This window comes from Bombina bombina, chromosome 7, assembly GCF_027579735.1.
Source record: "Bombina bombina isolate aBomBom1 chromosome 7, aBomBom1.pri, whole genome shotgun sequence".
NCBI lineage: Eukaryota > Metazoa > Chordata > Amphibia > Anura > Bombinatoridae > Bombina > Bombina bombina.
In genome coordinates this window covers 238,277,293-238,304,821 of record NC_069505.1, presented here as the reverse complement: position 1 = coordinate 238,304,821, position 27,529 = coordinate 238,277,293, and the positions used below count along the sequence as shown (strand labels likewise).

The window sequence follows — 27,529 nt, the reverse complement described above, 5'->3', positions numbered from 1 at the left end:
TGGGTGGGTTTTATTTTTAGATTAGGGTTTTGCGCGGAAAAAGAGCTAAATGCCCTTTTAAGGGCAATGTCCATCCAAATGCCCCTTTCAGGGCAATGGGGAGTTTAGGTTTTTTAGTTATGATTTTATTTGGGAGGTTGTTTGTGTGGGTGGTGGGTTTTACTGTTGGGGGTTGTTTGTAATTTTTTTTACAGGAAAAAGAGCTGATTTCTTTGGGGCAATGCCCCGCAAACGGCCCTTTTAAGGGCTATAGGTAGTTTAGTTTAGGCTAGGATTTTATTTTATTTTGGGGGGGGGGCTTTTTTTATTTTGATAGGGCTATTAGATTAGGTTTAATTAGTTTAAATATCTGATCATTTCTTTTTTTATTTTGTGTAATTTAGTGGGGTTTTTTTTGTAATTTATGTAATTTTATTTAATTTAGGTAATTTATTTAATTGTAGTGTAAGGTTAGGTGTTAGTGTAACTCAAGTTAGGTTTTATTTTACAGGTAAATTTGTATTTATTTTAGCTAGGTAGTTAGTAAATAGTTAATAACTATTTAGTAACTATTCTACCTAGTTAAAATAAATAAAAACTTTAAAATAAAAATAAACCCTAAGCTAGCCACAATGTAACTATTAGTTTTATTGTAGCTAGCTTAGGGTTTATTTTACAGGTAAGTATTCAGTTTTAAATAGGAATTATTTAGGTAATGATAGTATTTTTTATTTAGATTTATTTTAATTATATTTAAATTAGGGGGTGTTAGGTTTAGGGTTAGACTTAGGTTTAGGGGTTAATAAGTATAGTATAGTGGCAGCGACGTTGGGGACGGCAGATTAGGAGTTAATAACTGTAATGTAGGTTGCGGCAATGTTAGGGACAGCAGATTAGGGGTTAATAATATTTAACTAGTGTTTGCGAGGCGGGAGTGTGGCGGTTTAAGGGTTAATATGTTTATTATAATGGCGGTGATGTGGGATGGCCTCGGTTTAGGGGTTAATAGGTAGTTTATGGGTGTTAGTGTACTTTTTAACACTTTAGTTATGAGTTTTATGCTACAGCTTTGTAGCATAAAACTCATAACTACTGACTTTAGATTGCTTTACGAATCTTGCGGGATAGGCTGTACCACTCACTTTTTGGCCTCCCAGAAAAAGCTTGTAATATCGGCGCTATGGAAGTCCCATTGAAAAAAAGACTTTACGCAAATTGCGTAAGTTAATTTGCGTTAAGGCCAAAAAAGTGTGTGGTACAGCTGTTTTGACAAGCTTTTTTGATAATCCATAATGCTGCTTTTTCACTCATAACGCAAAACTCATAATCTAGCCGATATTTTTCAATGTTAGCAGAACATTCGACTCTGTTTGTTTACAGTTTAATCAATGGGGCATATGGATCAATGTGCGAGTGGACATGATGCAAAGTAGCGTATCATGTCCACTGCACATCGCTACACATCAATAAATGCCGACAGCATACATTGTTGGCATTTATCATTACACCAGGAGTTCTTGTGAACTTCTGGTGCAATGCCGCCCCCTGCAGATTCGCAACCGATCCGCTAGCAGGGGGTGTCAATCAACCCGATTGTATTCGATTGGGTTGATTTCTGTCTGCCGCCTCAGAGCAGGCGGACAAGTTATGGAGCAGCGGTTTTTAGAAAACAAGGGGCCTCAAGCTTCAAACGGAGCTTGATAAATATGCCCCAATGACTAGCTCACAGAGGCACAGAAGTCCTACAACTGTTCCAATAGCTCTAGTCAAAGTGATTAAAAATGTATGAGCCTACTCTAGTCTCCCACCTCCATATGTTAAGCTAAGGCTTGTTTGGACTAGTTTGTATGACTAAAATCCAAAATGTAGCTCCTGACTGGCTGTTCCTAGCATCAATCATTAGTAATCTTCATTTGTTTTGTCCAATAATGTATTCGGCTGTTTGTGTATTGGACAACTTGGTGAATCAACAAACTTCTCTAATAATGGATACTTCTTTGTGACAGCAATACATATGAGACAGTCTGTGCAGAGACAGACCAGCAGAAGTAAAATATGTGCAGTTATTGTTTAAACAACCTTTCAATGTTAAACTCCGATTGTCAAAATGCTTTCAGCTTTTACAATAACTTAAAAATGTTGATTGAAATTGGACATTACATTAGTCATTTGGATCACAGCAAATGAAAAGATTATTCATGTATAAAAAAATATTTCTTTAGTACAAATCAATAAATACAGAACACTGAGTACTAGATATGTGCACAGACAAAACATTTCTTTTGTTCAAAAGTTTCATTTCAGATTTTCTTCCAATGTTTGGTTTGGCCAAATTGTGTCCAGGCAGCATTCACTTTGGAAGAATATTGGATTCAGATTTGTTACTGTTATTTCTAATGAGAGCAGCTAATATAGACAATTAAATTAACAATCCTTACATTACAGGATTTAAACAATTAAAAGAACCTATTTTTCAATGTTAAAAGAACATATAACTCCTGTATGACTAAAATCCATCATTTAGTGCCTGACCAGCTGTCCCTAACATCAGTCATTAGTAATACTATAGCAGGATTGTACAGGGGACGATAGGCAAATGAATAGTTAGGCCTCCTGTCTATCATTACAAAGGAGCTGATTAGCCAAACAATATAATGCATTCCCCCCGTTCCTGCACTTTTTTTGGTGCCAAACATCATGAACAAATGAATGAATCAATTTTGTCAAGCAATCAATTTGTTTTTCGTCTATTTCTTCCAATAATGTATTTGGCTATTCATGTCTGAAACAACTCAACGAATCAGCAAAATTTAGATGAATTTGCCTTAGTCCGAATCCCGAATGCATATCTTTACCAAGTACTAATGGAATTCACTACCAGGGAAGCTTGTTCTTATTAAAATAGTGTACAAAGACTTAATATATTAAGTTATTCTTGTTACAAATGTTAACTAATAATAGAAAATTAAAAACTGAGCTCCGGAATAATAAAGATGAGATACCAAGAAGGACATTCCAATCAACTCCACTTCTGGGACCAAGAAACTGGTTATGATCTGGAACCGCAGATTAGTAAATGTTTGTAATATTTGTTTTATACTATTATGGTGTCATTTCATGATAACTTCTTTGTATATTTCAAGCTCAAAAAAAACTTTTAAAATTAAAAATATATATAAAGTTATTCCAATTTGAATAGTATGATAAGTACATTGGCCTATGGAAAAACTGTGATTGAATTGATTTTTATGTCAGAAACAAAACCAATCACTGAATGTATTTTACAGAGTCTTATTGTATCAGTGTGAGTAAAGTGTGTTTTGGATGAGATCCAGATATGAATATGTTAAACAAATGTTTTTATTTTTAAAACAAGTCATTTGAAACAAAAGGGGAAAAAGAACAATGTCAAAAACAGTGGGGAGGACCAGCGTGCAGAGAGGTGTAAACAAGCCAAATAAAGGTAGTCTGCAACATTATAGAGAATGGTTTAGAACATAGGCAGACTTACATTGTTCTAATCACATAAAATGTGCTGTACAACACTCAGCACTAAACAAAATAACACAAAGGGTTGTAAAGTCTCTATCTCAAAGTCATTTATATTGTTCATTTATGGAAATAAATATAGAAATTCAAAATTGTGGAATAGCATTTTTTTTCTTTGTGATATGTCAGTATCCCTTTAAAGGGGCAGAAATCACAACGCACTAAACATTTTTATCAGGCACATAGAGATCTAAACAAATATTCGGCTAGATTACGAGTTTTGCGTTAAGGTAAAAAAAAGCAGCGTTAACAGGTCCTACCGCTGCTTTTTTACGCCCGCTGCTATTACGAGTCTTGCAGTTTTAGAGGCACCGCACACTTCTTTGGCCTTACCGCAAATGACTTGCATAAACTTTGTAAAATCTTTTTTCTATGGGACTTCCATAGCGCCGGTATTACAAGTCTGTCCAGGGAGACCAAAAAGTGAGCGGTACACCCTCTACCTCCAAGATCCCTAATGCATTCTAAAGTCAGTAGTTAAGAGTTTTATGGTACAACGCCATAGCATAAAACTCATAACTAAAGTGCTAAAAAGTACACTAACACCCATAAACTACCTATTAACCCCTAAACCGAGGCCCTCCTGCATAGCAAATGCTAAAATAAAAAATGTAACCCCTAATCTGCCACTCCAGACATCGCCGCCACTATAATAAACATATTACCCCCTAAACCGCCACACTCCCGCCTCGCAAATACTAGTTAAATAATATTAACCCCTAATCTGCTGTCCCAAACGTCGCCGCCACTATATTAAATGTATTAACCCCTAAATCTAAGTCTAACCCTAACACCCCTTAACTTAAATATGATTTAAATAAATCTAAAGAAAATTGCTATAATTAACTAAATTATTCCTATTTAAAACTAAATACTTACCTATAAAGTAAACCCTAAGCTAGCTACAATATAACTAATAGTTACATTGTAGATATCTTAGGGTTTATTTTTATTTTGCAGGCAAGTTTGCATTTATTTTAACTAGGTAGACTAGTTAGTAAATAGTTATTAACTATTTAATAACTACCTAGCTAAAATAAATACAAAAGTACCTGTAAAATAAAACCTAACCTAAGTTACAATAACACCTAACACTACACTACAATTAAATAAATTTACTAAATTAAAAACAATTAAATAAATTAAATTAGCTAAAGTACAAAAAAAACCACTAAATTACAGAAAATAATAAACAAATTACAAGATATTTAAACTAATTACACCTAATCTAATAGCCCTATCAAAATAAAAAAAATAAAAAACCCAAAATAAAAAAAAAAACCTTGCCTAAACTAAACTATCAATAGTCCTTAAAAGGGCCTTTTGCGGGGCATTGCCCCAAAGTAATCAGCTCTTTTACCTGAAAAGAAAATACAAACAACCCCCCCAACAGTAAAACCCACCACCCACACAACCAACCCCCCAAATAAAATACTAGCTAAAAAAAACTAAGCTCCCCATTGCCCTGAAAAGGGCATTTGGATGGGCATTGTCCTTAAAAGGGCAGTTAGCTGTTAGCTCTATTGCAGGCCCAAACCCTAACCTAATAATAAAACCCACCCAATACACCCTTAAAAAATCCTAACACTAACCCCCTGAAGATCGACTTACTGTTCTGAAGACCGGACATCCATCCTCTAGGAAGCGGCAGAAGTCTTCATCCAACCGGGCCAAAGTACTCAACGAAGCCGGGAGAAGTCTTCATCCAAGCCGGACAAAGTGGTCCTCCAGAAGGGCAGAAGTCTTTATCTAGACGGCATCTTCTATCTTCATCCATTCGACGCGGAGTGGGTCCATCATCAAGACATCTGACGCGGAGCATCCTCTTCATCCGGAGTCTTCTTACTTAATGAAGGTACCTTTAAGTGACGTCATCCAAAATGGCGTCCCTTAGATTCCGATTGGCTGATAGAATTCTATCAGCCAATCGGAATTAGGGTAAAAAAAATCCTATTGACTGATACAATCAGCCAATAGGATTGAGCTTGCATTCTATTGGCTGTTCCAATCAGCCACATATGAACACATAAATTCATATGTATACATATATAGAAGTGCATTGGAGCCCTTTGCACTAGCGGAAAACATGAAACAACATATTTATGCAATTTTTATATTTAATATAAGTTTTAACTATGTATGCTTGATAAATATTGTACATTCCAATGTTCTTCAGATAGGGGAATATGTTCCATGTAGTTATAAATAAATATTCCTATATTTATCTGTATATATCTATACCTATATACAATTATAAAAAAATCCAAGAGAAAACACTCTCACCTAACCAGTTATCAGGTACCAGGGTGCAAAAAGTTATAATATAAAGTCCAAAAAGGATTGCACTCACTGGATTTGAAACCAAAAGTAATTTACTTGTGTGACGTTTCGGGGTATTCAGAGGAAGGGGTGAATACCCCGAAACGTCAAACAAGTAAATTACTTTTTGTTTCAAATCCAGAGAGTGCAATCTTTTTTGGACTTTATATAATATATATATATATATATATATATATATATATATATATATATATATATATATATATATATATATATATATATATATATATATATATATATATATATATATATATATATATATATATATATAAATTGGGTATTTGGATCAGCAATTTCATTTTGATCTATCAAATAACTGAAGGACACAGTAATATTTCAGCAGTGAAAAGAGGTTTATTGGATTAACAGAAAATGTGCAATATGCATCAAACTAAATTAGACAGGTGCATAAATTTGGGCACCCTTGTCATTTTGTTGATTTTAATACGTGTAACTACCTAGCACTGATTAATTGGAACACAGTCCAGAAGTAAAGTATCAGAGAGGCAAAGGATGGTGAGAAAGGTCAAAAACAGCCCACATACCACCTCCAAAGACCTACAACATCATCTTCCTGCAGATGGTGTCACTGTCATAGTTCAACAATTCAGCGCACTTTGCACAAGGAGAAGCTGTATGGGAGAGTGATGTGGACGAAGCTTTTTCTGCACACACACCACAAACAGTTGCTTGAGTTATGCAAACGCACCTTTGGACAAACCAGCTTCATTTTGGAAGAAGGTGCTATGGACTGATTAAACAAAGATTAAGTTATTTGGTCATAACAAGGGGCGTTTTGCATGGCGGCAAAAGAACACAGCGTTCCAAGAAACACTTGCTACCCACAGTGATGGTGGATGTTCCATCATGCTGTGTGGCCAGTGCCGGTACTGGGAATCTTGTTAAAATTGAGGGTCGCATGGATTCCACTCAATATCAGCAGATACTTGAGAATAATGTTGAAGAATCAGTCACAAAGTTGAAGTTACGCCGGGGCTGGATATTTCAACAAGACAACAACCCAAAACACTGCTCAAAATCTACTCTGGCATTTATGCAAAGGAACAAGTACAATGTTCTGGAATGGCCATCCCAGTCCCCAGACCTGAATATCATTGAAAATCTGTGGAGTGATTTGAAGCGAGCTGTCCATGCTCGGCAACCATCAAACCTAACTGAACTGGAGATGTTTTGCAAGGAGGAATGGTCCAAAACACCTTCATCCAGAATCCAGACACTCATTACAGGCTATAGGAAGCATCTAGAGGCGGTTATTTCTGCTAAAGGAGGCTTTACTAAATATTGATGCAATATTTCTGTTGGGGTGCCCAAATTTATGCACCTGTCAAATTTCGTTTTGATGCATATTGCACATTTTCTGTTAATCCAATAAACCTCATTTCACTACTAAAATATTACTGTGTCCTTCAGTTATTTGATAGATCAAAATGAAATTGCTGAACCAAACACCCAATTATTTATAAATGAAAATCATGGAAATTGTTAGGGGTGCCTAGCGTTTTACATACGACTGTATATACAATAATGTGTATGTATATGTATATATATATATATATATATATATATATATATATATATATATATATATATATATATATATATATATATATATATATATATATATATATATATATATATATATATATAAAGTAGCAAAGGTGAACGGCACTCACGAATAAGTCAGCTACCAGGTGCTCTCACTAGGGAGAAACAGACAGTAAAGCAGGTATGAATCCCACGGACGGGCTCCGTGTTGCAGCCAGGATCCAAATAAAGCAGGCACACAGGTTTTTTTCAAAAACACTCCGGTTTATTGGCAGTATCGTTTACCAAACGTTTCGGCTCAACCACGAGCCTTTGTCAATGGTGTACAAAACTGCCAATAAACCGGAGTGTTTTTTAAAAAACCTGTGTGCCTGCTTTATTTGGATCCTGGCTGCAACACGGAGCCCATCCGTGGGATTCATACCTGCTTTACTATATATATATATATATATCCTCCGTGTGTGTCTGCACTCCCAATGCTGTGTAGTCATCAACCAGGGTGCAAAGTCAAACAAGTATACAGTCTATATCCAATAAAGGACTGCACTCACTGGATTTAGTTTCAGAAACCTTCAAATCTTTATTGTGGTAACGTTTCGGGGTTCGCAGACCCCTTCCTCAGACCAGACAACAGTGCAAGTGAACAAAGTGTGCAATATATAGCACTAGCCCCACCCATCACAAACATCAAAATTGCGCCAAAAATCCATCACCATGGTAACACACAAACAAGGCCCCATGACCATACCACCAGAAAACACAATCAAAATACAAAATAAAACAAACTGCATATGCAAGTATTTTGCATAACCTCATAGTTGAACACTAATATGTACAATCATCAGTAGTAGTAGATATTCAGTAGTTACAATAGAATCACTGTAATTAGTTACTGATCCAGTTTAAGTAGCTTAAAGTATAAGCAATGATGGAAAACACACTAATCAAATAATCAAATAATCAAAGTAAACATCATGCAAGAAGAGGAATCTATCTATCAGTTGCACTGTTTAAAAACATATCCACCTCCCTGTATCCAGTTACAGGACTCAATCTTAAGGAAATATACACATAAGCCATATCATATAAACATTGCAACATAGATTAGGCATTTAAACTTCTAGCATTTGAACTAGATGAAAAATAAACAAATAATAAAAAGTCAATCAGATATATATAGATATATATGAGGTCTGTTACTGCTAATTCAATGTCCCCCATATTTATCCCAAGGCTTGCTATGACCAATCCTATGTAAAAGTATGTGAGCTATAAGTACTAATCTGACATTCTGGCAGATACAAATATACAAAAATACAAATTGTCAAGCCCCCTGGGCGCGCAGAGCAATGTGTTGTGTCCCATGCGAGTTGAATATAACAAAAAGGCCCGTAGTTCCCAGTGTCAGGGTTCTATGCAGGATGTCTTAGCCAGTGTATTATACCCTAGTGTTGGGAGCTAAGATAGATGTAAACATGGGTGCGTGTATTTACCTATGTAGCAAGTCTGTGTACCGAGTCTGTAGTGCATCAGTGAAACAGGTGCGGCTCAACCCGGTATAGCGTGAGTGAGCTTGGAGCACGACCGCATGGCTAATTAGCATAGCCTGTCAGTCAGTCAATGGGCGTAGCTAGGTCACGGAGTGACAGCGGAGCCTGTGATTAGAGTTATGCCGGGCTGCTACTATACCTATCTCAACTGAGCTTCTTTGTGAGCCCCAAGAAAATCAAAGCTAGTATATCAGGCTTATATTAAATGGTCACATAGGTCTTAAATATGGTCTATTGTGAATAAGTATGTATAATCATGTGTGTGCCTAAACATCAGAGCATTTGGTGGGAGCTATCAAAAACCGCTGTGTGCGTGATAATGGGAGGCAGGCAGATTCAGGATAAGACAAACCTAGAGCAACACGGATTTACTGCTTAAAACGTGAATCATTAGAAATTAAAAGATAAAAAATATAAAAAATTAAAAATAACCAAATTAATATTAAACCGTTAGTGAATAAATTAAATTAAATCAATAGCCAGCCTGCATCACAGGCCAAGTAGAGAAAAAAGGGGGGTAGTTGGGTACTGCCATCATGGGTCTTACATGCTCATAAGAGCCACTAGGGTGTAATTTATATGAATGTTAGATCATGCACCACAGATATTATTACGGGGTAATTCTATTTAGAATAGGCACCATAGTAACAGTTTGACGAATGGTATACCATAGTTCAATGGTCTAATACCCCTACAGGTCCTCCCAAATGTAACATGTATAAAACATACTTGTGCCCGAGAAGGTCACTCGTACAATAGGATCTCAATACAGATATCATTGACCCCCTGTATACATATGGCAATCAAGTTGAGTTAGAGAGACACAATCAAAAGAGGGCACGCTACAGGTAGACATTTCAGTTGAGCCAAAATTTGCAGAGAATAGCAAAAGACAGAAAATATCAAAAAATCAAAAAATATATATCAAGGCAATATCAAGATGCTAAATGCACAGCGCCTACGGGTCACCATATCAAAAATGTATAGTACAAGTGCACCCTAACCAGCATATATAATACACTAAGTGCTGTCAATACGAATACATTGTTGTGCACAAGGACATATACAGCTATGGTGAGTCAAGGCATCAGAGGAAACAGTGCCAATCATTCGACATGTTTAATCCTCTGGGGTAGATGGTATCTAGTCTATGGATCCATCTAGCCTCCATCTGCAAGAGTGTCCTGCCCCGGTCACCCCCACGCCTGAGGGGGGGGACGTGGTCAATTAAAATGAAGCGTAAATCTGTTACCTTGTGGCCTGCTTGCACGAAATGTCTTGCCACCGGTTGATCCGAGGTCCCTTTGTCGATAGCAGTTCTTATCGCCGAGCGATGGTTTGCCATTCTTAAGCGTGCGTTGTCTGTTGTTTTGCCAACATAAAAACGTCCACAGCAACAGCTCAGTAGGTATATGACATGGCTTGTTGTACAGGTGATGAAGTGCTTTATAGTGAATTTCTGGGTAGTATGGGGGTGTCTGAATACTTTGCATGGGATCATACCGCTGCAAGTTGTGCAGCCCTTGCATCTGTAACAACCCATTTTGTTAGTTCTAAGCCATTTCTTGGTGTAACTATGTTGAGGATCTGTTTGCATAAGTATGTCCCTTAGACTTCTACCCCGTCTATAGCCCATGATTGGTGGATCCATATGCCCAAAGGGTAGTGTCCGGTCTGTGCCCAGAATCTCCCACCTGTTACGAATTGAATCTGCCAATGGTTTCTTTCCTCTGTCAAAGGTGGTTGTAAAGACCATCCTTGGGGTCTCTTTCCTAGTGATTGCTGGAGTGTCTTGTTTGTTTCAATTTCCTCTCTCACCTTCTTAATCAGGTTATCCTTATATCCCCTTTGTTGGAATTTCTCAGCCATCTGGTCCAGTTGGAGATCTCTATTTGTGGTCTCCGTGTTGTTTCGTACAACCCGTATCAGCTGTGATTTAATTATTGCCTTCCGGGTATGTGGGGGGTGATTGCTTGTGGCTTCTAGCAATGAGTTTCGGTCAGTAGGTTTAGAGAAAAGGGTTGTGAAAAGTCTATCATGTTTCTTATAAATCCGTAAATCAAGGAAATCTATCTTCTCTGGATCATATTTCAACTCAAATTTGATTGGGTTTGGTAGTGCATTGAGTTCGGTTACCCATTCAGTGAGGAGTCCCACTGGTCCATGCCACACAAAGAAGACATCATCAATGTACCTTCTATAGTGTCTTATCATTCCATGATTGAACACATCCATGACGTCTCTTTCAAATTGCTGCATCTAAAGGTTTGCATACGACGGTGCCATATTAGATCCCATGGCTGTCCCTGTCAGTTGCTGGTAGAAAGTATCTTCAAAGCGAAAATAGTTCAATTTTAGACATTTCTCAAGAAGATTTAGGATAAAGGTTGTGGGTGGTCCTATGTATGGGTACTGGTCCAATGCTGCTGCAATTGCATTTATACCCCCGGCATGAGGGATCACCGTGTACAAACTTCTCACATCCATAGTTACCAGGATATCATCCTGGGTGATACCCTCCACAGTGTTAAGTATCTTAATAAGTTCACCTGAGTCTTTGATGTAGGAGTCCATGGATCTAACGATAGGTTGTAGAACTACATCAACATATTGAGCCAATGGTTGTAGCAGAGAGCCCCTTGCGGAGACTATCGGTCTTCCAGGTGGGTTTATTTGGTCCTTGTGTATTTTTGGCAGGGTATAAAGTATCGGATGGATGGGATGTATAGTGCAGAGGAAGTCAAATTCATCCTGATCAATCCACTTAAGTTGTAATGCTTCTGTCAGTGTTGTATCAATCTCCATTTTGAATTCTTCAGTGGGGTTCCAGGTGAGTTTTTTTGTATGTCACTCCATCATTGAGTTGCCTCAGTATTTCTGTCCGGTACTGCGTATAATTCATAATGACAATGGCCCCACCCTTGTCAGCCGGGCGTATGACAATATCAGGGTCAGAGGAGAGTGTCTTTATTGCCAATCTCTCTGTCTTGGTTAAGTTTGGACGATGAAATTCATTGTTACATTGTCCAGAATCCTTGGAAATTAGCCTAGTAAAAGTTTTGATACTAGTTCCACAGGTGTTAGGTTCAAATTTACTTTTGGCTCTAAATCTCTTGCGCTCTCTGTCCGCATTTAGATCTTTGAAATGTTCTTTAAGTTTTAGATTCCTCTGGAATTTTTGTATATCAAGGTACGTATCAAAGTCATTGTGTTTAAATGTGGGGATGAAGGTAAGGCCTTTGTTGAGAAGGCTATTTTCATCAGCCGTCAATGTCCTGTCACTGATGTTAATGACAATATCCAGTTTCTCTACCTGGGTGGTAGGGGTGGTCTTCTTGCCACAGTAGTTCCCCCTCCTCGGGTGCGGCCTCGGCCTCGGCCTCTTGTGTTGGCTGATCTGGTTGTGACCCCTAAAAAATGTGAGTTAGAAGTAGATGGTACCTGATCTGTATTTCCTTGTTCCACATAGTTAGCCTCATTATCTGATCCTGAGCTGCTGTCAACTGTGTTTAAGAATCTGGACCGGTAACAACCAGAAATTGCAAGTACTCATGGATGATCCTGACAATGCATGGATGGAAAAGATCGGCAAACAAGTAAATGAGTACAAGAAAGCACTCATGGCCTTTAAGAATCAGAAGATCACCACTGTGGACAATGACTATAAGGAGAAAAAAGTCTACTATTGGCTACATGGTAGCAATCAACAGAGAAACACACAAAGACCAAGACGACAGCGACAATACCGGTCCAGATTCTTAAACACAGTTGACAGCAGCTCAGGATCAGATAATGAGGCTAACTATGTGGAACAAGGAAATACAGATCAGGTACCATCTACTTCTAACTCACATTTTTTAGGGGTCACAACCAGATCAGCCAACACAAGAGGCCGAGGCCGCACCCGAGGAGGGGGAACTACTGTGGCAAGAAGACCACCCCTACCACCCAGGTAGAGAAACTGGATATTGTCATTAACATCAGTGACAGGACATAGACGGCTGATGAAAATAGCCTTCTCAACAAAGGCCTTACCTTCATCCCCACATTTAAACACAATGACTTTGATACGTACCTTGATATACAAAAATTCCAGAGGAATCTAAAACTTAAAGAACATTTCAAAGATCTAAATGCGGACACAGAGCGCAAGAGATTTAGAGCCAAAAGTAAATTTGAACCTAACACCTGTGGAACTAGTATCAAAACTTTTACTAGGCTAATTTCCAAGGATTCTGGACAATGTAACAATGAATTTCATCGTCCAAACTTAACCAAGACAGAGAGATTGGCAATAAAGACACTCTCCTCTGACCCTGATATTGTCATACGCCCGGCTGACAAGGGTGGGGCCATTGTCATTATGAATTATACGCAGTACCGGACAGAAATACTGAGGCAACTCAATGATGGAGTGACATACAAAAAACTCACCTGGAACCCCACTGAAGAATTCAAAATGGAGATTGATACAACACTGACAGAAGCATTACAACTTAAGTGGATTGATCAGGATGAATTTGACTTCCTCTGCACTATACATCCCATCCATCCGATACTTTATACCCTGCCAAAAATACACAAGGACCAAATAAACCCACCTGGAAGACCGATAGTCTCCGCAAGGGGCTCTCTGCTACAACCATTGGCTCAATATGTTGATGTAGTTCTACAACCTATCGTTAGATCCATGGACTCCTACATCAAAGACTCAGGTGAACTTATTAAGATACTTAACACTGTGGAGGGTATCACCCAGGATGATATCCTGGTAACTATGGATGTGAGAAGTTTGTACACGGTGATCCCTCATGCCGGGGGTATAAATGCAATTGCAGCAGCATTGGACCAGTACCCATACATAGGACCACCCACAACCTTTATCCTAAATCTTCTTGAGAAATGTCTAAAATTGAACTATTTTCGCTTTGAAGATACTTTCTACCAGCAACTGACAGGGACAGCCATGGGATCTAATATGGCACCGTCGTATGCAAACCTTTAGATGCAGCAATTTGAAAGAGACGTCATGGATGTGTTCAATCATGGAATGATAAGACACTATAGAAGGTACATTGATGATGTCTTCTTTGTGTGGCATGGACCAGTGGGACTCCTCACTGAATGGGTAACCGAACTCAATGCACTACCAAACCCAATCAAATTTGAGTTGAAATATGATCCAGAGAAGATAGATTTCCTTGATTTACGGATTTATAAGAAACATGATAGACTTTTCACAACCCTTTTCTCTAAACCTACTGACCGAAACTCATTGCTAGAAGCCACAAGCAATCACCCCCCACATACCCGGAAGGCAATAATTAAATCACAGCTGATACGGGTTGTACGAAACAACACGGAGACCACAAATAGAGATCTCCAACTGGACCAGATGGCTGAGAAATTCCAACAAAGGGGATATAAGGATAACCTGATTAAGAAGGTGAGAGAGGAAATTGAAACAAACAAGACACTCCAGCAATCACTAGGAAAGAGACCCCAAGGATGGTCTTTACAACCACCTTTGACAGAGGAAAGAAACCATTGGCAGATTCAATTCGTAACAGGTGGGAGATTCTGGGCACAGACCGGACACTACCCTTTGGGCATATGGATCCACCAATCATGGGCTATAGACGGGGTAGAAGTCTAAGGGACATACTTATGCAAACAGATCCTCAACATAGTTACACCAAGAAATGGCTTAGAACTAACAAAATGGGTTGTTACAGATGCAAGGGCTGCACAACTTGCAGCGGTATGATCCCATGCAAAGTATTCAGACACCCCCATACTACCCAGAAATTCACTATAAAGCACTTCATCACCTGTACAACAAGCCATGTCGTATACCTACTGAGCTGTTGCTGTGGACGTTTTTATGTTGGCAAAACAACAGACAACGCACGCTTAAGAATGGCAAACCATCGCTCGGCGATAAGAACTGCTATCGACAAAGGGACCTCGGATCAACCGGTGGCAAGACATTTCGTGCAAGCAGGCCACAAGGTAACAGATTTACGCTTCATTTTAATTGACCACGTCCCCCCCCTCAGGCGTGGGGGTGACCGGGGCAGGACACTCTTGCAGATGGAGGCTAGATGGATCCATAGACTAGATACCATCTACCCCAGAGGATTAAACATGTCGAATGATTGGCACTGTTTCCTCTGATGCCTTGACTCACCATAGCTGTATATGTCCTTGTGCACAACAATGTATTCGTATTGACAGCACTTAGTGTATTATATATGCTGGTTAGGGTGCACTTGTACTATACATTTTTGATATGGTGACCCGTAGGCGCTGTGCATTTAGCATCTTGATATTGCCTTGATATATATTTTTTGATTTTTTGATATTTTCTGTCTTTTGCTATTCTCTGCAAATTTTGGCTCAACTGAAATGTCTACCTGTAGCGTGCCCTCTTTTGATTGTGTCTCTCTAACTCAACTTGATTGCCATATGTATACAGGGGGTCAATGATATCTGTATTGAGATCCTACTGTACGAGTGACCTTCTCGGGCACAAGTATGTTTTATACATGTTACATTTGGGAGGACCTGTAGGGGTATTAGACCATTGAACTATGGTATACCATTCGTCAAACTGTTACTATGGTGCCTATTCTAAATAGAATTACCCCGTAATAATATCTGTGGTGCATGATCTAACATTCATATAAATTACACCCTAGTGGCTCTTATGAGCATGTAAGACCCATGATGGCAGTACCCAACTACCCCCCTTTTTTCTCTACTTGGCCTGTGATGCAGGCTGGCTATTGATTTAATTTATTCACTAACGGTTTAATATTAATTTGGTTATTTTTAATTTTTTATATTTTTTATCTTTTAATTTCTAATGATTCACGTTTTAAGCAGTAAATCCGTGTTGCTCTAGGTTCGTCTTATCCTGAATCTGCCTGCCTCCCATTATCACGCACACAGCGGTTTTTTTTTTTTTTTTTATAATTTTTATTGAGGAATATTCAGAGGCATACAATAGTCATAAAAACAGGTTCTTGCATTGCATGTCACATACAGTAAGATTTAGTGTTACAAGAATGAGAAAACAAACACAGAAAATAAACGCAAGTGTAACAATTTACATATCATGCAACCATGAGATACATAGGATGCCAAATATTGAAATGCCTTTTAAATAAAATCCTAGGCCGCTCTTGGACCATCACAAGCATTTAAGATAAAAGAAGGCATGTGCAAACAAAAGAGACCACTTGTGGGTCTCGTTGATAAACCTCAGTTTTTTATAATTTTATCTCATACTAGTATGAATAGTGTGTAAATTAAGTAAGGTGCTAAAGGGATAATATTATTACGTGCATATATATATTTGGACAATCTTGCATAGATTAAGAAAAAAATAAAGCTGAGTATAATGGTAACCAGCAAGATTTAGCTAGAAAGGAGGGTATATAGGGTGCGGTATATGTGAGAAAAACCGCGTAGTCAGTCCTCCCACTTAAGGGAGGCATATTAAGTGGAGTGGGGGGGTGGAGGTGATGAGTTACCTACGAGAAGCAGATAAGAGATGTCAGCTTGTCTTCTAAATTTGCCAAACAGATGCACAGGAAATAGGTTGTAATTGGGCTAACTACTATAGGTGGTTATTTAAACTAGGTGGGTAAAACTTAACATGACTCTAATTAAGGTCTCAAGAGCATGTGGAAAACTAGGGGAGGAGTAAATATAGATTGGCTACTCATGATAGTAATGCTGCATTATGAGTGTTGCAAGTATATAGATCCCAAATGATGGCAATGTTAATGCAGGGCCAGCCTGCAACAGGGACATACTTGGAGTATTGAATTGGTGTTGTACTTCATATTGTGGTTGGGCGTGATTTTGATACGTATACTAATCAATATATTAATGAGCTAACAAGCAAAAAATAGGGGATAACATTATTCCACGCCGAGATTGGTAACTATCTGGGACGAGGAGGGGAACAAAACTTACTGTAGGCAGGCTCAAACCTATTAGGTATTATTATTAGTAGCTAGTTATCTAAGGGGATCTTGCCCTTAAAAATAAGTGAACAGGGAAGCGTCTCCTCACCCCAAAAAATCACACACTGGGACTGAAGAGATAATGAGATTCACAGAAACATATAAAATGCATATGCTATAAGGGGAAGATTCCTATAGGGAGAACAAGCGCTAAAGCAGCTGAATAAAACATTAGTGTGCTTCTGCTGCCTAGGCACGGGCCCTATGCCCAGCAACAGACACACACCTTATTTAAACTGTCACCCACATTTAAATGAGTAAAAGATCTGCTATAGGCGGAGATGTCAACAATGGGAAAACATCATAACAATATAGGGATGGATCCAATAAACATAATGGAACATTTATATTCCTGGACATATTAATTATGAAAACAATACAAACAGTTGTGCATATAAACATATGTCCATCACTTGGAACAACACCAAGCATTGAATTTGAAAAAAGGAATCCCAACATAAACAAATATCTTTTAGTCTGATTATGAACAAATTTCAATATCCCAAGCAACTGCATTGTTTTCAAGTTTGTTAACTATCATAAAGTGACCGTTAAGTCAAGAGTGCAGTTCTTGGAGATAAATAAGTAAAGTCTAATAGCTGCAGCAACGGTAACAGTGTCCTGTATGCTTAATATATTATGGACCTTTAGAGGGATAAGTCATCCTACTCCCGATTTGATGGTGGCCTGAAGGATGGTATTTGTGCCCCTCTGGGAAGCAAAACATACGTTCAGCAAACTACAGGACCTGCCATAACTGAAGAGCCAGGGTGCCCCACTAAGATCGGTGGGATAGTTCATGAGTTCTGTAGATCGTGGGAACCCTGAGTAGTCTAGGTACTGGTGGCTCACTTCACTATCAGTGCCCTCATCGCAGGGGATCAAAGTCCCCACGAACACAGTATTAGGTTGCGTAGAAGAGTCTCTAGAAAGCGTTGCCTGTACAGTGGCGCTTATCTCGCTCTCGGTCACCAGGGTGGCGCCCCGAGTGACCGAATTGCAACTGCTAGGGATCGGCATAATGTGCACCCCACCTACTTCTGTCTTAACCTCCCGGTATAAAGATTTTAAGACAGTCTCCATCTGTATACTGGTGCTCGTCATGTTTAGGTGCTCCGGTACCTGAAAGCTCATGTGGGGCTCCGTGTTGTCTCCTCTGTGCCTCTGTTGCCTGTCGGTTACAGACATACGTTGCGGAACCGAGTTAAAAGTAGATCCCCTCAATGCGTCTGCAGCCGCAACATGTTCAGGTAGGGATTGAGCGGATGTAGTCAAAGCCCAATCAATCGGACTCTCTTTAGGCTTCAGGCCTGGAGCAGTTGGTGCCATCGGATAAGTGCGCTGCAGGCATTGAGGTATATTAGTATCTGCCGCATTTTCCCACACCAGTGTTGCGGTCCTTTCTAACCTAAAAAAGTGATCACGTATTAGGCTATGTAGTTCCTCCAAAAAGGCAAGGCTCAAGGGTTTCATCTCGGGTCTATTGCGTTCAGCTAGATTCATGGCCGCCATTATATGGAAACATGCTGCTGGCCAGTGCTTTCCAGGCTCGAAACTCGCTACTTGCGAATGATGTACAGGCTCAAAACTGCCCAACTGAAGCACTTAGATCTTTGGCCATACAGTTTTCTATAGTTTGGGCTGGGCTGAGTGGACAATGATGTATTTATAAATAATAAATAGCCGGAGCTATACAGGCTTGCAACCGCTCAGTTCCAGTGCTGGCTCCGCCCCCCCAGCGGTTTTTGATAGCTCCCACCAAATGCTCTGATGTTTAGGCACACATATGATTATACATACTTATTCACAATAGACCATATTTAAGACCTATGTGACCATTTAATATAAGCCTGATATACTAGCTTTGATTTTCTTGGGGCTCACAAAGAAGCTCAGTTGAGATAGGTATAGTAGCAGCCCGGCATAACTCTAATCACAGGCTCCGCTGTCACTCCGTGACCTAGCTACGCCCATTGACTGACTGACAGGCTATGCTAATTAGCCATGCGGTCGTGCTCCAAGCTCACTCACGCTATACCGGGTTGAGCCGCGCCTGTTTCACTGATGCACTACAGACTCGGTACACAGACTTGCTACATAGGTAAATACACGCACCCATGTTTACATCTATCTTAGCTCCCAACACTAGGGTATAATACACTGGCTAAGACATCCTGCATAGAACCCTGACACTGGGAACTACGGGCCTTTTTGTTATATTCAACTCGCATGGGACACAACACATTGCTCTGCGCGCCCAGGGGGCTTGACAATTTTGTATTTTTGTATATTTGTATCTGCCAGAATGTCAGATTAGTACTTATAGCTCACATACTTTTACATAGGATTGGTCATAGCAAGCCTTGGGATAAATATGGGGGACATTGAATTAGCAGTAACAGACCTCATATATATCTATATATATCTGATTGACTTTTTATTATTTGTTTATTTTTCATCTAGTTCAAATGCTAGAAGTTTAAATGCCTAATCTATGTTGCAATGTTTATATGATATGGCTTATGTGTATATTTCCTTAAGATTGAGTCCTGTAACTGGATACAGGGAGGTGGATATGTTTTTAAACAGTGCAACTGATAGATAGATTCCTCTTCTTGCATGATGTTTACTTTGATTATTTGATTATTTGATTAGTGTGTTTTCCATCATTGCTTGTCTAAATATACTTTAAGCTACTTAAACTGGATCAGTAACTAATTACAGTGATTCTATTGTAACTACTGAATATCTACTACTACTGATGATTGTACATATTAGTGTTCAACTATGAGGTTATGCAAAATACTTGCATATGCAGTTTGTTTTATTTTGTATTTTGATTGTGTTTTCTGGTGGTATGGTCATGGGGCCTTGTTTGTGTGTTACCATGGTGATGGATTTTTGGCGCAATTTTGATGTTTGTGATGGGTGGGGCTAGTGCTATATATTGCACACTTTGTTCACTTGCACTGTTGTCTGGTCTGAGGAAGGGGTCTGCGAACCCCGAAACGTTACCACAATAAAGATTTGAAGGTTTCTGAAACTAAATCCAGTGAGTGCAGTCCTTTATTGGATATAGACTATATATATATATATATATATATATACATAGATAGATAAATGTGTGCACAAGTAAGGGTGTTAGTTTTTTTTTTTTCTCCACTTTTCACGCTCCATTGCAATCTGCGGGGGAATAAGTTAACGCTGTTGTGATATTCAAAGTTTGGCTTTTTGCATGCATCCGGTTAGCCTGCAAACGAAAACGTTTTACTTTCAACTTGTAATACATGTGCTACCCAACACACAAAAAGCCGAAGTCTAGTGGAGTTATCGCAAGAGCGGGAGCGATAAATAGCGATCCACATAACCAAGCACAACATGTTTAGTTTTAAATAATAAAACTGTGAAATTAACTTTCATTATTTATTTTCCCCTCCTTTAATTTAAAATGAAAAAAGGTGGTCAAATAAATAATGAAAGTCTACTGCAAAGTTACTTCATTATGCATAACAACATTTATATATGAAAATTTCAGTGTGTTAATGTACTAAATGTGATAGCACAGTCCATGAAAACAGCTTATAAAATAAACACACAATGGTAAAAAGATCTAACCTTTTTTGGCTAATTTTCTTTTTATAGGACCTCACAACCCTGCAGAATGGCTTTTGGAAAATAGAGATATCCGGTTTTGTGCTGGTGGTGATCTTCTTCGTACTGGTCCTTATTGGAACGATTGTAAGTTATACGTATTTCATGCTTCCTCTTTTAGCTTTCATGTTTAGAGCAAGTTTGTTAAAATTACTGGTTTAAAATTAAATTCAAAGCAGTGGCACATTTAGGTTTTGTGCTGCCCTAGGGACTCGAAATTTGCACCCCCCCAGGATTTTAGTCCTTTTTTTGGCCATAATATGTTTTGGTCAGGGTGTAATGTGATTTTTTTTTTTCATGGAATTTCCAAAGTAAATGTTCAATAGGGCTTGTAAAACACTTGTAAACACTCATGTGTACACAATATACATCTGAACAGTAATAATATATATTTATGTGTATGTATGGATATATACAGGGAGTGCAGAATTATTAGGCAAGTTGTATTTTTGAGGATTAATTTTATTATTGAACAACCATGTTCTCAATGAACCCAAAAAACTCATTAATATCAAAGCTGAATAGTTTTGGAAGTAGTTTTTAGTTTGTTTTTAGTTATAGCTATTTTAGGGGGATATCTGTGTGTGCAGGTGACTATTACTGTGCATAATTATTAGGCAACTTAACAAAAAACAAATATATACCCATTTCAATTATTTATTTTTACCAGTGAAACCAATATAACATCTCAACATTCACAAATATACATTTCTGACATTCAAAAACAAAACAAAAACAAATCAGTGACCAATATAGCCACCTTTCTTTGCAAGGACACTCAAAAGCCTGCCATCCATGGATTCTGTCAGTGTTTTGATCTGTTCACCATCAACATTGCGTGCAGCAGCAACCAAAGCCTCCTAGACACTGTTCAGAGAGGTGTACTGTTTTCCCTCCTTGTAAATCTCACATTTGATGATGGACCACAGGTTCTCAATGGGGTTCAGATCAGGTGAACAAGGAGGCCATGTCATTAGATTTTCTTCTTTTATACCCTTTCTTGCCAGCCACGCTGTGGAGTACTTGGACGCGTGTGATGGAGCATTGTCCTGCATGAAAATCATGTTTTTCTTGAAGGATGCAGACTTCTTCCTGTACCACTGCTTGAAGAAGGTGTCTTCCAGAAACTGGCAGTAGGACTGGGAGTTGAGCTTGACTCCATCCTCAACCCGAAAAGGCCCCACAAGCTCATCTTTGATGATACCAGCCCAAACCAGTACTCCACCTCCACCTTGCTGGCGTCTGAGTCGGACTGGAGCTCTCTGCCCTTTACCAATCCAGCCACGGGCCCATCCATCTGGCCCATCAAGACTCTCATTTCATCAGTCCATAAAACCTTAGAAAAATCAGTCTTGAGATATTTCTTGGCCCAGTCTTGACGTTTCAGCTTGTGTGTCTTGTTCAGTGGTGGTCATCTTTCAGCCTTTCTTACCTTGGCCATGTCTCTGAGTATTGCACACCTTGTGCTTTTGGGCACTCCAGTGATGTTGCAGCTCTGAAATATGGCCAAACTGGTGGCAAGTGGCATCTTGGCAGCTGCACGCTTGACTTTTCTCAGTTCATGGGCAGTTATTTTGCGCCTTGGTTTTTCCACACGCTTCTTGCGACCCTGTTGACTATTTTGAATGAAACGCTTGATTGTTCGATGATCACGCTTCAGAAGCTTTGCAATTTTAAGAGTGCTGCATCCCTCTGCAAGATATCTCACTATTTTTGACTTTTCTGAGCCTGTCAAGTCCTTCTTTTGACCCATTTTGCCAAAGGAAAGGAAGTTGCCTAATAATTATGCACACCTGATATAGGGTGTTGATGTCATTAGACCACACCCCTTCTCATTACAGAGATGCACATCACCTAATATGCTTAATTGGTAGTAAGCTTTCGAGCCTATACAGCTTGGAGTAAGACAACATGCATAAAGAGGATGATGTGGTCAAAATACTCATTTGCCTAATAATTCTGCACTCCCTGTATATATATTGATTAAAATTATGGTGGAGATAATCTGAGATTAAAATCCTCCATGTCTCAAAAGTTAATCAATACAAATTTTTGCTAATCGCAAGCGGGGAACTTGCCTAGATGTGCTAATTTTCTATGCAAAAAATTGTATTGATATTATATATATATATATATATATATATATATATATATATATATATATATATATATATATATATATATATATATATATATATATATATATATATATATATATATATATATATATATATAAACATAATTTATGCTTACCTGATAAATTCCTTTCTTCTGTTGTGTGATCAGTCCACGGGTCATCATTACTTCTGGGATATTATCTGCTCCCCTACAGGAAGTGCAAGAGGATTCACCCAGCAGAGCTGCTATATAGCTCCTCCCCTCTACGTCACCTCCAGTCATTCGACCAAAGACCAACGAGAAAGGAGAAACCAAGGGTGTAGTGGTGACTGAATTATAATTTAAAAAATATGTACCTGCCTTAAAAAACAGGGCGGGCCGTGGACTGATCACACAACAGAAGAAAGGAATTTATCAGGTAAGCATAAATTATGTTTTCTTCTGTTATGTGTGATCAGTCCACGGGTCATCATTACTTCTGGGATACCAATACCAAAGCAAAAGTACACGGATGACGGGAGGGATAGGCAGGCTCATTATACAGAAGGAACCACTGCCTGAAGAACCTTTCTCCCAAAAATAGCCTCCGAAGAAGCAAAAGTGTCAAATTTGTAAAATTTGGAAAAAGTATGAAGCGAAGACCAAGTTGCAGCCTTGCAAATCTGTTCAACAGAGGCCTCATTCTTAAAGGCCCAAGTGGAAGCCACAGCTCTAGTGGAATGAGCTGTAATTCTTTCAGGAGGCTGCTGTCCAGCAGTCTCATAGGCTAAACGTATTATGCTACGAAGCCAAAAAGAGAGAGAGGTAGCAGAAGCTTTTTGACCTCTCCTCTGTCCAGAATAAACGACAAACAGGGAAGAAGTTTGGCGAAAATCTTTAGTTGCCTGCAAGTAGAACTTGAGGGCACGAACTACATCCAGATTGTGTAGAAGACGTTCCTTCTTTGAAGAAGGATTTGGACACAAGGATGGAACAACAATCTCTTGATTGATATTCCTGTTAGTGACTACCTTAGGTAAGAACCCAGGTTTAGTACGCAGAACTACCTTGTCTGAGTGAAAGATCAGATAAGGAGAATCACAATGTAGGGCTGATAACTCAGAGACTCTTCGAGCCGAGGAAATAGCCATTAAAAATAGAACTTTCCAAGATAACAATTTTATATCAATGGAATGAAGGGGTTCAAACGGAACACCCTGTAAAACGTTAAGAACTAAGTTTAAACTCCATGGCGGAGCAACAGTTTTAAACACAGGCTTGATCCTAGCTAAAGCCTGACAAAAGGCCTGGATGTCTGAATTTTCTGACAGACGCCTGTGTAACAAGATGGACAGAGCTGAGATCTGTCCCTTTAATGAGCTAGCCGATAAACCCTTTTCTAAACCTTCTTGTAGAAAAGACAATATCCTAGGAATCCTAACCTTACTCCAGGAGTAATCTTTGGATTCACACCAGTATAGGTATTTACGCCATATTTTATGGTAAATCTTTCTGGTAACAGGCTTCCTAGCCTGTATCAGGGTATCAATAACCGACTCAGAAAAACCACGTTTTGATAAAATCAAGCGTTCAATTTCCAAGCAGTCAGCTTCAGAGAAGTTAGACCTTGATGTTTGAATGGACCCTGAATCAGAAGGTCCTGTCTTAGAGGTAGAGACCAAGGCGGACAGGATGACATGTCCACTAGATCTGCATACCAAGTCCTGCGCGGCCATGCAGGCGCTATTAGAATCACTGATGCTCTCTCCTGTTTGATTTTGGCAATCAATCGAGGAAGCAGTGGGAAGGGTGGAAACACATAAGCCATCCTGAAGTTCCAAGGTGCTGTCAAAGCATCTATCAGAACCGCTCCCGGATCCCTGGATCTGGATCCGTAGCGAGGAAGTTTGGCGTTCTGGCGAGACGCCATGAGATCTATCTCTGGTTTGCCCCAACGTTGAAGTATTTGGGCAAAGACCTCCGGATGAAGTTCCCACTCCCCCGGATGAAGAGTCTGGCGACTCAAGAAATCCGCCTCCCAGTTCTCCACTCCCGGGATGTGGATTGCTGACAGGTGGCAAGAGTGAGACTCTGCCCAGCGAATTATCTTTGATACTTCTATCATTGCTAGGGAGCTTCTTGTCCCTCCTTGATGGTTGATGTAAGCTACAGTCGTGATGTTGTCCGACTGAAACCTGATGAACCCCCGAGTCTTTAACTGGGGCCAAGCTAGAAGGGCATTGAGAACTGCTCTCAATTCCAGAATGTTTATTGGCAGGAGACTTTCCTCCTGACTCCATTGTCCCTGAGCCTTCAGAGAATTCCAGACAGCGCCCCAACCTAGAAGGCTGGCGTCTGTTGTTACAATTGTCCAGTCCGGCCTGCTGAACGGCATCCCCCTGGACAGATGTGGCCGAGAAAGCCACCATAGAAGAGAGTTTCTGGTCTCTTGATCCAGATTCAGAGTGGGGGACAAATCTGAGTAATCCCCATTCCACTGACTCAGCATGCACAATTGCAGCGGTCTGAGATGTAGGCGTGCAAAGGGAACTATGTCCATTGCTGCTACCATTAAGCCGATCACCTCCATGCATTGAGCTACTGACGGGAGTTGAATGGAATGAAGGACACGGCATGCATTTAGAAGCTTTGTTAATCTGTCTTCTGTCAGATAAATCTTCATTTCTACAGAATCTATAAGAGTCCCCAAGAATGGAACTCTCGTGAGAGGAAAGAGAGAACTCTTCTTTTCGTTCACTTTCCATCCATGCGACCTTAGAAATGCCAGAACTAACTCTGTATGAGACTTGGCAGTTTGAAAGCTTGAAGCTTGTATCAGAATGTAGTCTAGGTACGGAGCTACCGAAATTCCTCGCGGTCTTAGTACCGCCAGAAGGGCACCCAGAACCTTTGTAAAGATTCTTGGAGCCGTAGCCAATCCGAATGGAAGGGCTACAAACTGGTAATGCCTGTTTAAGAAGGCAAACCTTAGATACCGGTAATGATCCTTGTGAATCGGTATGTGAAGGTAAGCATCCTTTAAATCCACCGTGGTCATGTACTGACCCTCTTGGATCATGGGTAAGATTGTCCGAATAGTTTCCATCTTGAACGATGGAACTCTTAGGAATTTGTTTAGGATCTTTAAATCCAAGATTGGCCTGAAAGTTCCCTCTTTTTTGGGAACCACAAACAGGTTTGAGTAAAACCCTTGTCCTTGTTCCGACCGCGGAACCGGATGGATCACTCCCATTAATAATAGATCTTGTACACAGCGTAGAAACGCGTCCTTCTTTATTTGGTTTGTTGACAACCTTGACAGATGAAATCTCCCTCTTGGGGGAGAGAATTTGAAGTCTAGAAGGTATCCCTGAGATATGATCTCTAGCGCCCAGGGATCCTGGACATCTCTTGCCCAAGCCTGGGCGAAGAGAGAGAGTCTGCCCCCCACTAGATCCGGTCCCGGATCGGGGGCCCTCGGTTCACGCTGTCTTTGGGGCAGCAGCAGGTTTACTGGTCTGCTTGCCCTTGTTCCAGGACTGGTTAGGCTTCCAGCCTTGTCTGTAACGAGCAACAGCTCCTCCCTGTTTTGGTGCAGTGGAAGTTGGCGCTGCTCCTGCTTTGAAATTCCGAAAGGGACGAAAATTAGACTGTCTAGCCTTAGCTTTGGCTTTGTCTTGAGGTAGAGCGTGGCCCTTACCTCCTGTAATGTCAGCAATAATTTCTTTCAAACCGGGCCCAAATAAAGTTTGCCCCTTGAAAGGTATATTAAGTAATTTGGACTTAGAAGTTACATCAGCCGACCAGGATTTTAGCCACAGCGCCCTGCGTGCCTGAATGGCGAATCCTGAATTCTTAGCCGTAAGTTTGGTTAAATGTACTACGGCCTCCGAAATGAATGAATTAGCTAGTTTAAGGACTCTAAGCCTGTCCGTAATGTCGTCCAGCGTAGCTGAACTAAGGTTCTCTTCCAGAGACTCAATCCAAAATGCTGCCGCAGCCGTGATCGGCGCGATGCATGCAAGGGGTTGTAATATAAAACCTTGTTGAACAAACATTTTCTTAAGGTAACCCTCTAATTTTTTATCCATAGGATCTGAAAAGGCACAGCTATCCTCCACCGGGATAGTGGTACGCTTAGCTAAAGTAGAAACTGCTCCCTCCACCTTAGGGACCGTTTGCCATAAGTCCCGTGTGGTGGCGTCTATTGGAAACATCTTTCTAAATATTGGAGGGGGTGAGAACGGCACACCGGGTCTATCCCACTCCTTAGTAACAATTTCGGTTAATCTCTTAGGTATAGGAAAAACGTCAGTACTCGCCGGTACCGCAAAGTATTTATCCAACCTACACATTTTCTCTGGTATTGCAACAGCGTTACAATCGTTGAGAGCTGCTAAGACCTCCCCTAGTAATACACGGAGGTTTTCCAATTTAAATTTAAAATTTGAAATATCTGAATCCAATCTGTTTGGATCAGAACCGTCACCCACAGAATGAAGCTCTCCGTCCTCATGCTCTGCCAGCTGTGACGCAGTATCAGACATGGCCCTAGAATTATCAGCGCACTCTGTTCTCACCCCAGAGTGATCACGCTTGCCTCTTAGTTCTGGTAATTTAGCCAAAACTTCGGTCATAACAGTAGCCATATCTTGTAATGTTATCTGTAATGGCTGCCCAGATGTACTAGGCGCCATAATATCACGCACCTCCCGGGCGGGAGATGCAGGTACTGACACGTGAGGCGAGTTAGTCGGCATA

At 39.8% G+C, this 27,529-nt stretch overlaps 1 protein-coding gene across 1 annotated transcript in view; it reads left to right on the top strand.

Moving 5' to 3' along the window:
* The window catches only part of PTPN5 (protein tyrosine phosphatase non-receptor type 5), a 244,290-nt gene that overhangs the window by 55,496 nt on the left and 161,265 nt on the right, over window positions 1-27,529 (top strand). The window contains exon 3 of the mRNA XM_053720673.1: window positions 20,663-20,758. Within this exon, the coding sequence (XP_053576648.1) occupies window positions 20,663-20,758 (96 nt within the window). The remainder of the gene's footprint in view (window positions 1-20,662; window positions 20,759-27,529) is intronic.